General features: G+C 44.7%; 1 protein-coding gene across 2 annotated transcripts in view; it reads right to left on the minus strand.

The window, feature by feature from the left end:
- The window catches only part of NRIP3 (nuclear receptor interacting protein 3), a 25,096-nt gene extending 9,656 nt beyond the window's left edge, over positions 1 to 15,440 (minus strand). Inside the window, exon 1 of one of the 2 annotated variants that reach the window (XM_028500830.2) lies at positions 15,095 to 15,440. In XM_028500830.2, coding sequence (XP_028356631.1) covers positions 15,095 to 15,103 — 9 coding nt within the window. In that variant the 5' untranslated portion in view covers positions 15,104 to 15,440. Of the gene's footprint in view, positions 1 to 10,772; positions 11,031 to 15,094 lie in introns of those variants that run through there. The other variant, XM_007105025.4, reaches the window with a different exon arrangement.
- Positions 15,441 to 16,568: the final 1,128 nt, after the last annotated feature.

A 16,568-nucleotide genomic window follows, 5' to 3' on the forward strand; every position in this document is an offset into this window, starting at 1 on the left:
GTACCGCAAAAAAAAAAAAAAAAAAAAAAAAAAAAAAAAAAAAAAAAGGTCGAAATCACTAGTCTATTTCTTGACATCCTATATTTTCTTTTTTTATTATTTTTTATTATTTTTTATTTATTTTTATTTTATTTTTATTTTTTTAAACATCTTTATTGGAGTATAACTGCTTTACAGTGGTGTGTTAGTTTCTGCTTTACAACAAAGTGAATCAGTTATACATATACATATGTTCCCATATCTCTTCCCTCTTGCGTCTCCCTCCCTCCCACCCTCCCTATCCCACCCCTCTAGGTGGTCACAAAGCACAGAGCTGATCTCCCTGCCTGACATCCTATATTTTCTTCACTGAAATCACTTCTGATCCCACAACACCAATAACGATCTCCTAATTTCCAAATTCGACAGACATATTTCAGCCTTCATTTTACTTGACTTCTCTAGGGCGTTCGGCCCTGCTGACTATTCCTTTATTTAGTAACCCAAAAAAGGTTCAAACGTAATACATCTTCAATATAAAATATTCAAATGTCACTGAAGTATATACAGTTAAAAGGGAAAGCCTCTGCAACCCTTCAAACCTTCTCAGTTCTACTCCCTACAAAGAACAACCATTAAATTTAGAAGTATATCCTTCCAAAAATTTTAATACATCTACAAACATAAATAAAAACAAGACATACTATAACATTTCTAAATTTTTAAATTTTTGTTTAATATATGAAAGGCATTTTTCTATGTCAGTACATATAATTCTTTTCATTCATTTTTATAACTAGAAGTCTTCATAGTATAGTTCGGGAGTTGAAAATTCACAGCCAATAAACTCATATGAACCTGAGAGATGCTCTTCTGTAGCCATTTAATTATGCCCTTATGTTTGTTTGTTTTAATTTTTTGGCCGCACCACATGGCATATGGGCTCTTAGTTCCCTGACCAAGGATCAATTCTGCACCCTTTGCACTGGAAGTGTGGAGTCTTAACCACTGGACCACCAGGGAAGTCACTGCCCTCATGTTATTCCCTCATGGTCATATGATGGGTGCTCCAGCTCCAGGCATTACATCCACATCTGAGGAAGGAGGAAGGAGGAAGGAGGAAGGGACTCTGTGCCATCTATCCTTTTTATCAGGAAATCAAAAGCTTTCCCAGAAGTTCCCTCAGCAGTCTTCTGCCTATATCTTCTTGGTCAGAATTCCCACAGCCACTTCTAACTGCAAGGGGTTTTGGATGAATTTAGCTTCTGCGTAGAGGAGTCAGGTAGATAGAAAAGGGCTGAAAATGGGTGATGATTTAGCCAACTAACAGTGTCTGCCAAATCATGCAAAAACTGAAGTGTGTGTACATGTGTGCAAATGCACGTACATGTGTGCACACACACGTACACACACACACCAACAATGTAACTTAGGCAGATGTAATGTCAGGTTACCCTATAACCAACCACCTTAGCACCTATTTTTTTTACATCTGCCCTACTTTCTGCATTTTAAAATAGCACGTCATCTCTATAGACCTATGAGTCTGTGGTACAAACATACCTCAGTTTATTTAACTACTAATGGACATGTAGATTATTTCTACATGTTTGCCATTAGAAACAATGTTTCAATAAACTCAACATTCCATTTTTTTGAAACTCTCCTCCACTGGCTTCTAAAACCACTTTTCTGTCTATTCTGCATCTGTCTCATTTATTGGCTCCTTTGCCTCTGCTCATTTCCTAAATGTTAGTGTTCCTTGTTGCTCTATCTTAGGTCCCTTTCTCACTCTACAAAACCTTTTAGGGCAATCTTATCTGCTTTCATTGTATAAATTACTACCCTTATGATGATGACTCCATCTCATGCCCAGCCCTCACTTCTGAGTTTCAGACCCATAGAACCAACTGCCTCTTTGAACTTCTCCACTTAGACACCCCACAGGCACTTTCAAACTTAACTTGTCCCACTGATCTTTCCCACAAAACTTGTACTTTCTCCAGTATTCTCCATCTTGGTGAGTGAAATTCTGACTCTTTAACACCTTGTAGTTTCCTCTCCATTTCTGCTGCTATTGCTAAGTTCAAATAATCTCCTAAAACATTATGTTCATGGTCCTTCCCCTACAGTGGCTCCCTTGCCAGCTGTATCAAACACAAAATACTCAATTTAGCATTTAAGATCTTCCACTAATTCATCCTCCTTCCCAGTCTTATCTTTAATCCTCCACGAAGGCGTTCTACTTTAGCAAAAGGACCACTTATCACATACTACCTTGGGCAAATCACTAATCTCTCTAAGCATTACTTTTCTCTCAGTCTCACCTTCCTCATCAGTAATAAAAGAGGTTTGAGCTCCAAAGTCCTGTTCTATTTTAACATTCTGGATTATTCCCTTTACACCAACCTGGTAAAATGGCATCACTACATGCCCATCCATTCTTGATTCTTTTCTTTTCCTAAACTTCCATCCCAAGTATAGATAGTCCCCAACGTACAGTGGTTCAACTTATGATTTTTCGACTTTGTGATGGTGCTAAAGTAATACACATTCAGTAAAAACTGTACTTTGAATTCTGATCCTTTCCCAGGCTGGTGATACGCAGCACAACACTCTCTCATGATGCTGGCAAAGGCAGCAAGCTGCAGCTCCCAGTTAGCCTCATGATCATGAGGGCAAACAACTGATACACTTACAACTATTCTGTACCCATACAACCATTCTGTTTTTTCACTTTCTATACGGTATTCAATAAATTAGATGAGATATTCAACACTTTATTATAAAATAGGCTTTGTGTCAGATGATTTTGCCCAACTGTAGGGTAATGTAAGTGTCTGAGAACTTTTAAGGTAGGCTAGGCTAAAATACGATGTGCAGTAGGTTAGGTACATTAAATGCATTTTCAACTTAACAATATTTTCACCTTACAATGTGTTTATCAGGATGTAACCCCGTCATAGGTCGAGGAAGATCTGTACTGTTGCTACTTCCTCCAGTAGATACCAGTAGATCTGGTATCGATCTACTTCTCCTCATCTTTACTACTTCCAATCTAATACAAGCCACCATCATCTCTTATCTGTGTTACAACAGCCTCCTAACTTGTCTTCCACCTCTTCCTTCACCCTTCTCCAAATCATTCTCTACACAGCAACCAGAGTAAGCTTTTTAAAATAGAAGTGAGATAATACATTCCCTTACTCAAAAGCCCTTCAATGGCTTCTCACTGTTCTTCAGACAAAATTCAAACTTCCTACCACGGTCTATAGGGCTCTGTGCCATCTGGTTCCTGTCTATCTTTCCAACCTCCACATACATACCATATACGCACCACTCTACCCTTTATTCCTCCACACCTCCTTGCTCAAAAACTCTTTCCCATTCTAATGCCCTTGCACCTGCCATTTCCTCTGCCTGAAATGTTTTCCCCTAATATTTCAAATAGGTAGCTTGATCTCATCTTTCAAGTCTCAGCTCAAATATCACTTCCTCAAAAACATCTTCCCTGACCATACTATTTAAAGTAGGCACTCCACTTCTTTAGTTACTAACATATCCCACTATTCCTTTCAGAGTAATTATAAGTCCAGAATTATTTTGCTTATCTAGTTGTTTATTATTTCACTCCCCCACTAGAGTGTTAATTTCACAAGGGCAAAGACCTTCATTGTCTTGATCACAGCTATATCCCCAGCTCTTAGCATAATACCAAATGAATAAATAAATCTCTACTCTTTACTTCTTCAAAGAGCCTTTCTTGATTAATATCATCCAGTTTTTCCTTCAGAATCCCTTCAGTACTCGTACATTACATAGTTTGTACTACTTGCATTCCCATTCCTTGACTGTTGCTTTGTAAATATGCTTAAGTGGTTTATTTTTGTTTATTGAAATATTGCCTTTCCAAGGGCTATCTTCTACTTTCCAGGTGTACTTCAAGATACACAGTATTAGTTAGATAGGTGCTGCAGGTACTCTGGTGGCCTTTTGGACATAGCTATGTCATCTTCCTGACGTGGATCCTGCTTTATGCTTTAGCTCCACAAGGCAACACTAAGCAGTCACAGGTTCTCTACTGTTCCTGCAGTGTGGCTGCTAAACCCTAACCAGCATTTATGCATCTAAATCCTAAGCGGGCAAACTCAAATGTGCTCCCTTTATCACCATCGGGAGCTTCTGAAAGAAATGGGCACAGTGGGCAATGCTGTATTCCAGGTAGACATAGCTGAAGTTCCTCAATCTAGAAACCAGTCTGATTAAATATCTCTTCTAACCAGGCTGTAAAGTGGGAAGAAAAGTGAGGTGAGAGGAAACAGGCTATACTGCAGGATACCACAGGATCATGATTTGAGCAAGAACTTCTAAGGCCACCTTCTCAATCCCTTTACCTATGCTGCACCGAATCCAGACGGAATCAAACTAATGGATTTCTGTGGTCCACAGAATGGATCAGACTGGAAAATAGGAGAAATTATAGAAGTCTGCTTTCTTTGTAGCATTTACTCTCAGAGGAGAAACCCAAGGTTTCTAGCTTCCAATAGAACTACAACTAGAACCACTTAGAAATAGGGGTCAGCAAATATGGCCCACAAGCCAAACCCAGCCTGCTGCCCATTTTTGTAAATAAAGTTTCATAAGAACACAATCAGCCCCATTTGTACTGCCTATGGCTGTTTTGCACTACAACAGCGCAGGTGAGTAGTTGAGACAGAGACTGGCCTGCAAAGCCAAAAACAATACTATCTGCTTCGTTACAGAAAAAGTTTGCCAACCCTTGACTTAGAGTATTGTTTAAACTATATATGCTTTGGAGTCAGACAGAGCTGAGTTCAAGTTAGTAACCAACTTGCAGAGCTTTTGTGAGGATGAAATGAGATGGTTTGTACGAAGCATTTAATACCGTGTCAGGTATAAAGTAAGCACTCAAATTTTAATAATTATATGTATGTGTACATATGTATTTTAAATTCTCATGCTCGGCTTAAAATTGAAGCTGATTACCATTCACTTTTTTTTTCTTAAAAGGGCATGAAATCATCTTACTCCACTTTCGTCCTCATGTACAGTTTGTAGACAGACATGGGCTCCTGACTGACTCTCACTTCAAGCCCAATATACACGTCTCTATCTGGTCTTGGAAGTCTAAAAGGGCACTAATATCTGTGCCTTCTCTTCTTTATTTACTAGCTGAATATACAACACGTGACCCTTTCTACACCACAGGAACATAGACAGATTGTCCTTAGGTTTACTGCTGCTCAAAATCACATGGAATCTACCTAAGGCAGTCTTGTCACATTGCCCCAGGACTTCCGTGTTCTCTTTGCCTTTACCTTATGACCCAACAGACATGTTATTTCAAAGAGAACAGCCTTATTCCTGATTGTTACCTGCTGGTGTGAGATGGTGGTTTCTCAACCGCCCATGGCAGACTGCATTTTTGTTACAAAGGACTCAAACAAGAGCAGGGACTTCAACCAGATAACCTGTAAAGTTCTTCTTACTCTGAGGTTCTATAGGGCACACTCGAAGCAGCCTCCTCTCCATATCATCTCATAGTCAGTTGACTCACCAGGGAATGATGAAACTCTAGTCAGATGTTGGTCACCATCACTATTGTCACACCAGACCAGAGTAATCACTGCTTCCACTGAACTCCTCTAGCGCTTATTGACTATAATATCTTGACAACTACCATAGGCTTCCTGGTGGTATTATTTACATTTTCATGGAACTATCTATTCAACATCTACAACTGAATAGCTAATAGACATCCCAAACTTAACTTCTTCAAGAATCAAATTCCTGATTCTTATTCCCTATCCCTAACCCACTCCTCTTGTATTCTTAGCCATCTCAGTAAATGAGAAACTTTATTCTTCCAATTGCTAGATCAAAAACCTTGCGGTCATCCTTGACTACTCTTTCTTTCAGATCCTTAATCCAATCTCTCAACTAAACTTGTCAGCTCTGTCTTCAAAATAACCTGAGAGTCTGATCTTTTCTTGTCCCCTTCACTGCTTGCACACTGCTCTGAGCCACCATCATCATTCACCTGGATTACTATCTAACAGCTTCCTAACCAGTCTCCCTGCTTCTACTTTTGCCCTCTATAGTGAAATCCACACAGTAGTCTACTTTGTGAAATAAGTCATGTCGTGTCACCCCTCTGCATAAAATTTTCCACCAGTTTCCCATATCAGATTAAAAGTCAAATATCTATACGATGATTTATGAGGCCCTAAGTAGTTTGGCCTCCCACTATCTCTCTGATGTTATCTCCTATCGCACTCCTGTTGCTCACTTTGCTCTGGCCACAGTGGCCTTCTGACAGTTTTTTAATCACATCAAGCACACTGACAATTCAGGCCTTTGCACTTGCTGTTCCTTCTGCCTAGAACATTCTTCTCCAAGATATTTTGCTCTCTCATTTCCTTCAATATCTCGTATAATGTAATCTTATCAGACAGGCCTTCCCTGACCACCCTAGATAAAATAACAGGGCTCTACTCCATCCTACCCTGGCCATTACACTCCCTGTTCCCTCATCCTGGTTTATTTTCTCCATAGCACTGATTACATCCTGATATATTATATATTTACTTGATTTATTTTCTGCCTTCTCCCCCACCACAAGAATGTAAGTTCTATGAGGGCAGGAACTCTGTTTTGGTTCACTACTATATCTTCAATACCTAGATCATGCCTGACATGTAATAAGTGTTCAATAAATATTTGGGGAATAAATTAATTAATCAGTCCTATCCTTCCCCCTAATCTATAAACTCATTGTACAGGTAAAAAGAAAAACTGTTTTCTTCTTTGTGGTCCTAGCACCTAGCATTGTTTCTTGAACATAGCAAGTGTTCAAATAATGTTTGCTGTAATTAGGATTTGATCATGGCTCTGGAAATCTTCAGTTTGCACTAGATCCTGATGTTATACTTGTATTTCATGCTCCTCTTCTAAGACTCCCAAGTTCTCTGGTCCAAAATCTATAGCATTATGGATGTCTTGTGGCATTATGAATAACTTATCTACACGATACCACCCAGGGCTGCCCTCATTGACAGAAATTCTGATCAGGTAGATCAGATACTAAGAGTACAGGGCTAGTCATTTCATGGTCAGTTGGCTTTGCTCTGTTACACCATCCTTCCCCCAGCCTTCTCCTAATTCTAGTGAGTTCTGCTAAAGCATTTGGCTAGAAGCAGAATCAGTCATAAATAGGAAAGCAAAACTGTCTTTCTATTGCTGAATAAGTAAGGATATAGCCTGATGGTCAGTAATATTATCATATAGGAAAGACAGCATATTATCCCATGATATGACTGTTTTTAAAAATTAAAAAGTCCCAAAACAAAAAATTAAAAAGTCCTTACCTCAATGAGAAGAACATTTATGAACCTGGTAGCTAAAACAAAAGAAATTAGAATACGCAAAACTCCAAGGGTGATTTTTTTCTCTACCCTCATCAACTTGAAAAATAATAATAAATGAAATATTACTCACTCATATCTCTGATTTTGGTTCTTAATCTAATACACAAAAAAGAGCACAAGATAAAAGGACAAACAAAATAAGACAGCCAGAAATAAGGAATAAAATTAATTTCCACAGTAGACTTTGTAGCAGCCAACTACACACAAACAGGAAAAGGGCAAAGGCACCTCCCTAGGGTCAAGAGAACAAGAACACATTTGACTGCCTATGGATGCTCTTTGCCAATCCAAAAAAAGTTGGCAGGCTGGATTCAAATAGTGAATGTTACAGAAACAGCATGGTAAAAGGTAGATAATTCAGAAAACTCAGCAGTATAATTCTTATATAGGTCACTAGTATGAGGAAAGCAACCCACAATCTTCTCACTGGCACAAACCCCAGAATCAATTAAAACTAATTTGTCCTTTCCCCCCTATCTCCCTCTGGTGCCATCCCTTCCCTTTTCTTGTCCCTCTTTTATTGAGTTTGTACTATAGATTTATACAGTCAATTTTTGTATCCTCAAAAATTTCACTTTGGTGAGAGAACACTGAGTCAGCACTGATCTATAGTACCAGATATATCCATAAAGTGAAGTGATATAGTACTTCTAAGGTTATTTCTAAGATTATCCTGATCCAGCAGCATAAGTTCCAAGAAAGCTTAAGCATGCCACCTCACCCCAGTACTCAGAGCTCTCCTAGCCCTATCTCAGTCGGCCTTGGCATCTGTGACCTGTTCTAGCTCTTCTGCGCAATCACCTGCACATTACAGGTGTGAGAACAGTGAGAGAGGGACATCAACTCATGGCAGTGGGGGGAGGCAGAGAGAGAAATTGTGAATCATGCATGGTTCAGGGTCTCACAATAAACTGCTGTGTGTCACACCCACGGAAATAACCTGCTTCTTTTTTTTTTGTTTTTTTAGTTTTTTTGGGGGGTACGCGGGCCTCTCACTGTTGTGGCCTCTCCCATTGCGGAACACAGGCTCCGGACGCGCAGGCTCAGCGGCCATGGCTCACGGGCCCAGCCGCTCCGCGGCATGTGGGATCTTCCCGGACCGGGGCACGAACCCTTGTCCCCTGCATCGGCAGGCGGACTCTCAACCACTGCGCCACCAGGGAAGCCCAATAACCTGCTTTTTGCGGAAGCTTCTTCCTTCCAGCCTAGTGCCTATGTTCTATGCTATCAGCTCCTGTGTGGCTTAACTAAGACGGACTGGAGTCAGAAAAGCAGATGGAGTTCTTCCTACACAGGATGAAGCAGTATAAAGAATGCTAGGCAGAAGAATGGAGAGGCAGTTCCTCAGGGCTAGGAAACTCCTTGACATCCCAGGACAACCAAATGTCAATCATATCTTAAATCCAGAATGAAGGGGAAAAAAATTCCACATTGTACTTATTTTCCTATTACTGTTTATTGGCTGAGGCTTCCAGGAACTAGGATTATTGTGGCAGGAACTAGGATTATTGTGGCCTGAAGGTAAGAAGACTTGAACCTGATTTGCTAAATGAATCTAGACTGTAGTAAAGTGAAAGGAGGGAAGAAAGACAGTTATCGCTTTTCTAGGAATACATTTCAGTCACTCACCACTCTGAGTTAGCATGAATCAGATTAACTATCATGTGGCTTGTGCAGGTAAAATACCTTTTAAAAAACAGAGGATAACTGAGTAGACATCCCCTGTACAATAAATAACTAAAAATAATTCTCTATCACAATGGGGGAGGGCAAATCTGATCTTGGGATCTATGTGTCATTAGAGTTGATTAAAAAAAGAAGAAGAAGAAGAAGTAGATTCAGCAGCTCTGCCCTCCATACCCAACTTGTGGCGGGAAATGGCAATTTCAGTGGCCCAGGCTGACATCCCCCTTCCCTGACAAATTAAACATTCCAAAAGCTCAAAAACTACTGGAAAAATTAAACAGCATCTACTTCATTTAAAAGACATTTAAGTAATGCTTCATAAATTATTGCCTAGATGAATAAAGTGATCGTGAAATTCAAGAAAACAAGTTAAACTACAAGAAAATTCCAGATAAAACTACAAAGCTAAACATCAATTTGGTCCAGTGACTTAAATATAAGAGTCAGATACAGTTCTTTAAACTAGTAACCCTTAGGCCTCCATAGGATCCCTCCTATAGACAGAGGACAGTACGGTCTTTGAACTCAGACCTCCAGTCCTGGAGTTTCTCCTTCTTCTTCTTTTTTTTTTTTTTTTTTAAACATCTTTATTGGAGTATAAGTGCTTTACAATGGTGTGTTAGTTTCTGCTTTACAACAAAGTGAATCAGTTATACATATACATATGTTCCTATATCTCTCCCCTCTTGCATCTCCCTCCCTCCCACCCTCCCTATCCCACCCCTCTAGGTGGTCACAAACCACCTAGCTGATCTCCCTGTGCCATGCGGCTGCTTCCCACTAGCTGTCCACCCTGCGTTTGGTAGTGTATATATGTCCATGCCACTCTCTCACTTCGTCACAGCTTAATGCCAAGAACAACCCTGCTAGAAAAAAAGACTGCGCCAGCCCCAGCTCCAGCTCCAGCTCCACACATTAGCCGGCTGATCAGCTGGAGCAGCCTGGCCTCTTCCCTCTATCCACTCTTTGGGGGTGGAGTAACAGGAGAGGAAGATGACGAAGAGAGGTTTGGGGTTCAGGAAACCTTCAAGGTCCACCCTTTTTCTTTCCCCGACCCGCGCCCTCCTGTTGGAAGGTCAAAGGTAGACGAGACCAAAATCAAACGAAGAAGTAGATTTTGCATAGGGGGGAAATGGATTCAACAAAAGTCAAGTGGATCTGGATGTGGTGACTGCCCAGAAAGCCCCCTTCTCGTTTCGTTCTCTCCTTCTCACACCACTTAGGAGTCACCTCTGTCTGGGTCACGGGCCCGGCCAAGCAGCCTGGGAGGCAGCGGGAGGTACCCTGGCTGCGAGGCTCAAGCCCCAAGCAATCAAACTCGGTACTGCGAAAAATGGGAAGGAAAGTGGACCTGAGGGCAAGAAGGCAGGACTGGGTCTCTTCTACTCCAGAGGAGAGACACGAAGGGAGGAAGCTGCGCTTAAGGGAGGGCGAGCTGGAAAAGCTACGACGGAATCCCGAGAGAAACTAAAGCAGGGGGATGCTGGATGGAGAGGAATCCGAAACAGCAACAGCGAGACAGCCGACAGCGGCCGGCGGGGGCCCGGCCGCTGACTCAGTGAAAGCTGCAAAGGGCGGGCCCCGGGAGACCTCACAGCGCGAAGGTGACGGGCCGCCGCGCGCGGGGACCCCGAGGCGGGCGCGGCCGCGGGGGCTCACCGTGTCCTTGGACGAGCCCAGCTTCTTGAGGCCGTCCAAGGGCAGCAGGTCGGCCGAGTCCTTGTGGATGAACTGCACGGCCTGCTTCATCCGGCGCTGCTGCCGCAGCGACGCCCCCTCCCGCCTGTCCGTCTCCTTGCGGCCGCCCTCGGTGAGGAGTCCTGAGTAAAACATCGCTGAGGCGCCCGCGGCCCAGCGTCCGGGTCGCTCCCGGTTCCCCAGCAGCCCTCAGCCTCGAGCTTCTCCAGCGCCGCGAGAGCCGCGCGCCGCCTTTTTTTATAGCCGAGCGTGACGTCACTGGGAGCAGCCAGTGTACACGCGGGGGGCGGGGCCCGCACAGCGCCCCCAGCCTGCGCGCTGCTTCCCAGCGTCCCTGGCCGCTGCCTAGCCCCGCACCACCCCGCTGGGGCACAAGGCGGGAGAGGAGGAGTGGCGCTGGCGAGACTGACTCCGAGCGCCAAGGTCTACCGCGGCAGCTTTACCCAACCGGTCCCTCGCGTTGTGGGTGCCCCGCATCCCCGGGACCGAGATGAGGTGTGGGGAGGCCAACGCAGGAGCGGCCTCTCCCACAGCAGCCGCCGCCACCTCCTTGTCCCCGCTCACCTGTCCACGCCGTGGCCGACCCTGGGATTACCGACAGCCGGGCCATGCCCCGAGTCCTGCCGCCTGCGCCGCTGCTCGGCTTCACCAGTTCCCACTTTCGCGCCCCTACTGGAGCTCTAGCGCCCAAAGCCCCGGCTCCGGAGGACGGGAGGCGCGCTCCGAAGTTGGATTGCTAGGGATTTCTCCAACTTCAGATCGGTCCCCACCCACCAGGCCCACGTGATTGGGGAGGGGGCAGCCCCTGCGGGCCGGCCGGAGTCGGCCTTCCGGGGACCCTCCCTCCTCCCTGCGCCCTCTGCCCGCGGGCCCAGGACCCGCGCATTCGAGCCAGGGAAGCAGGGCTTGGTGGATGCCTGCGGGTCACCCTGGGGCTGAGGAGTGGCGAGGGTCCCCGCCTCCGCGCGACTGCACACGAGTGCGAGCCCTACACCTGCTCTTCGGAACACCCGGCAGAAAAGCACGTTTTTCTCAGCCAACACTCGGGCTCTCTCCAGCATGACTCCGGGAGCAACTGGAACCCGGTTTTCTTTGTGAATCTGTCATACTCTCAAGCCATTCCAGTCGGGCCTTCAGGCATCCTGGGTCCTGGCCTCGACGTTGTGACTTAGTACAAACCACGTTTTCCACCCTAGAAACTACCACCACTGCACTCTCCCACCCCATCTCACAGGAGCAGGCATGAAATAGATCTGCTTCCTGAAGAGAACCAACAAAAGTAAGAATAACGACATTTACTGAGCCTTTACCATGCACCAGGCACCAGAATAAATACTTAAAATGCAGTCTCTCATTGAATCATGGCAACAACTTATGAGATAGTATCATTATTCCCATTTTACAGGCAAATGTCTGAGACCTCCTAACTGGTCTCCTGAATGTGCCTTGGTTCCCTTCCAATCCATTGTTCCCTGCTGCCAGAGTAATCTTTTCAAACTACAAATGTGATCATCTCACCTCCCTGCTTAGAGCACCACAAAAGGCTTCCTATTGCTCTCAAAAGACCTATATTCTTGCATGGTCCGCCCCACACCTGCATCTCCACTCTGTACTTCAGCCTCACAAGCCTTCTTTCCTCCAGTTCCTTGGAGGAGCCATTCTCCCTCTTGCCAAATGGCTGACCTTTGAATATCCTGTTCCCTCTGTGTGGAAGGTCCCCTCCAAACCTGTGTAGTAAACAGACCTCAATTCCACTGTCATGTCTTTAGGAAAGCCTTCTCTAACCTCCGAGAGGGAGTGAGTTCTTCCTAATTATAAACTACGCATCTCTCCTGGACATTCCACTTTTTTTGGTGGTAGTGGTGGGGGTGTTATTGGTTGTTTGGTTAATATTTATTTCCTTAATTAACTGTAAGCTCCAAGAAGGCAACTGAGTCCATTCTTTGCTTACCATTGAATCCCTAGCTCACAGAAGGCGCTCAGTAAATACTAGTATAAGTACAGCAAGAAGTTAAGGTCTTATCTGAGGAAAGCGAGAGGTAGAGCTGGGATTTTAACCTCAGACTGTCTGCCCCGAGAACCTGTGCTGGACTTCCCAGACCTGGAAGGGCTGGGTTTGACCTTGCTTCTTTCCCTCATTTCCTGCCTTCAGCACTTGTCCTAGATTCAGAGCTCACATATTCCTGTGGGGAAATAAATCCAGAAGGTCAGAAGGCTGCTCACCTGGCTTCAAGGAAGCCCCAGGGATTCCCTGTCCCCCAACACACATTGAGCGCACAGACTCCTGGAGGGGGGCAAAGGGGGGAATGGGATTGCAGCTCACCTTCCAGTTCCCTGGCACACTTCCAGCAGTGAACAACAGTGGCTGCCCTGGGCCCTTCTGTCCTGTCGCCTGGATCCCTGCCTAGTCACTCCTCCAGGCCTGAGTTGCCCAGGGAATGGTGAAAGACAGCCTTGCCTTGTCTCTCTAGGATAGGTGCCTCTGAGCTCAGCAAAGCATCAGGACAGGTCCAAAAGTGAGGGCCCCTGGGGCTCCAGCCAGGACAGCTACTTTCCTCTGAGAGGAAGCCAGGCAGGCAGATTCCAACTCCCCATCCGCAGGCAGCTCAGCTCAGTGTTGCAGCCTTTTTGTTGGGGATGGCCTGACAGAAGAAAGGGGCTCCTTTCATGGCGAGATTCCCCCCACACCCCTATCCAGAAAACCAGGAGCTGAATGTCTCTGATTGAACTGGAATTTGTCCATATCAAGTGTTATGGGAAAATAAACAGAGCCTTGGCTGGAGCTGAGAGTCTTTTTGTGAATGCAGAGCTCTTTGCTATAGTGGGATTTGTGTTCTGCAATTGGATCTATGGCCACAACACCTACTGGTCCCCTCATCTCTCAGAGATCTTCCTCAGCCAGACTGATACCATCACTGCTCTTAAGCATGGGGCAAGGTATGAGGCCAACCCCACTCCCTGCAAACACCCTATGAGTTTCTGCAGACTGCAGACCTCTGGGCAGTTTATCCCGTTTGACCAAATGACTTTGAGCAAGTCACTTCCTACCTCTAAGCCTCAGTTTCCACATCTGTAAAATGGATGCAGCAAGATTGCTTATAAAATTGGGCTTTGTAAACTCTGGAAGGCTGTACTAAGGAAAGATCATTATTAATTCTCCATATAGCCAACCTCCCCTGCCCCACTGACCCATCTAGAAAAAACTATAATATAGTTGTTAAAAGCACAGGTTTTGGAGTTTGATACACTAGGTTTGAATCCCTGCTCTTCTACTTACTAGCTATGCAACTAGTAAGTTACTAAGTTACTTCGCCACTCTGAGTTTTAGCTCCTCATCTAGAAAATGATGCTAGTAATGTATCTACCTTTCAGGGCTGCTGTGAAGATTAAATGAAATAATAATACACATAGCACATTGTGGCATGTAGTAAGGGCTCAGCAGAAGGTAGCTACCATAATTACCTGGGACAGTCTCAGGATTGCTGAGCCTCAGAATGGGCCCTGGCCTATGCTTCCTCCAAGCCTCCCTACAGACCTGAGAATCTCGCCCCCTCCCTGGAACCAAGGCCTCCTGGGGTAGCAGCTGGCCTCCTCTCTTCCTCTCTGTGGTGTCTCTGGATTCTGAATTTACCATGTGAAGTAAATTCTGTTTTAAATTCTGTTCTAAAATCCTCAACATCCTGCCTTGGCTGTTATACAGGGTATGTCCTGGAAAATTATGCTAGATAAGCTGATGCTGCTTTAGTTAGGATTTTATTCATGTTGTTCTTATTGTAAGTGACAGGAAACCCAGCTGAAAATTTCCTAAGCAAAAATGAAAACTTTTTGCTCCTGAAACTAACACAATATTGTAAATCAACTATACCTCAATTTTTTTTAAAAAAAGGAAAACTGTCCCCTTAATTTAAAAGTGCAGGGGTTTCAGGCATGGCTGAATCCAGGGGCTCAAACAACATTAACACTGTGTTTCAACTCTGAGCTGATACCACTGTAGGCCGGCTCTTCTAGTGTGATGGCTGGCAGCAGCTCCAGGCTTATCATCTGTTCACCTAGAAACTCTCTTCTGGGTCTTCAGGTAACAGGGAGACCTTAGAGAATGGTCTACAGGATGAGTGCTGGGGGTGAGAGTCCAGAAAAGTAGATGAGAAGATCAGAGGAGAAAGAGGAGACAGTCAAGGAACTTTCATCCCGCTTCCCTTCCCACCCATGCATATTTTGCTCTGACTTTGCCCTTGGGCACACCCTGAAAGTAATGGCCACTGCCTGGCTCCCCCTTCACTCACCATCTCCATATTTGTAGCTGTAGAGTCTCCTTCTTCCTCTGGTGCCCTCAGTACCACTCCAAATCCCTCTGGCAGGAAGATTCTTCAAACAGCTGTCCCCTGCAGGTGTTGTATGTCTACCAGGATCTCTGGCTACACGTTGCCCCCAAGTTGACACCCAGCCCTGAAGACTGTCGACTTTGGCAGGTTAACACAAAGACAAGCGTTACTTCTGTCTTCTTCCTTCAGGGTAATTGCCAGTGTCACCATAGCCTCATAAAATAAGACTGATGGCAGCCCCACTGGTGTTTTCCAAAGTTGGCTGGGTCTTTTGGATCCATTCCTGTCAGCAGTGATTTTGTTTCATTTCCTGGCATGAAGACAGGATGTAATCTCAAATAAGATAGCGAAAGATGACAGAAAAGTGGGGGGGGGGGGATCTCAGTATCTCAAGCAAGAATGTCTGGTGGAAATAGGCTTGGCATTGAATCCCAGCTCTGCTCCTTGCTTGCTGTGGGACCATGGCCAAGTTTCTGCAGCTCTCTGAGCCTCAGTTTATCCATCTGGCCAGGCTCTGTGTGGTTTAAATAAGACAACATGTAAAGCAAAGAGCCTGGCACAAAGTGAGCCCTCGATAAATATGAGTCCTGTTCCTCTTTCCTTCCTCTGTCCAACATAGGTAGAGAACATGGAGAAGGGGCGAGAACCAGAGGCCAGGGGAGAGCTCTACCGTCTGGAAACAGACCTGTGAAGATGGCAAGCTTCTGAGAATGCGGCACAGCCTTGGCTTGACATGCTGGCTCCAAATCTCTTTCTGTCACACCCAGCCAGAGGTAAGAGGGCCTGCAGGGCAGCTCGGCACACCTGGTTACCTCTGTCTACCTCAGGAGCATGGAGGCCTCCACTACCTTCCCCCAAAGGAGCTAAGCATGTGGCTTGGGTATGACAGTGACAGGTCAGTGGCCTTCATTGGGCAAGCTCCAGCTTGTGGGCAATGGCAGCAGAGAGGCCAAGGGCTCTGTGCTTGGGCGTGCAGACATCTACACACCACACACACTCACACTCACACGGCATTCACTGACCTATTTTCACACAGCTCTGCGCTGCCTGGGGAGATAAGTCCTTGTGATTATTTTTAAAGGTTTTATGTGGAAACAATTTCAAACTTACCAAAGTTTGCAAAAATAAAAGCAATACAAAGAACACCTGTATATTCTTTAACCAGATCATTAACATTTTACTCCATTGGCTATATCATTTGCTTTCCCTCAACACACACACACAACAAACACACCCAAGCAAAACATTTTTTTCTAAACTATTTGAGGATAAGCTACATACATTATGACCCTTTACCACTAAGATTTCATTATATATTTCCTGGGAATAGGGATTTTTCTCATATATAACACAGGGCAGATATAAACCTCATAAATTTTCATTGATACAATACTTTTATTTATTATTGTTCGTGTTTCAGTTTTGTCAATTGACC

This window comes from Physeter macrocephalus, chromosome 16 (genome assembly GCF_002837175.3).
Source record: "Physeter macrocephalus isolate SW-GA chromosome 16, ASM283717v5, whole genome shotgun sequence".
Classification (NCBI taxonomy): Eukaryota; Metazoa; Chordata; class Mammalia; order Artiodactyla; family Physeteridae; genus Physeter; species Physeter macrocephalus.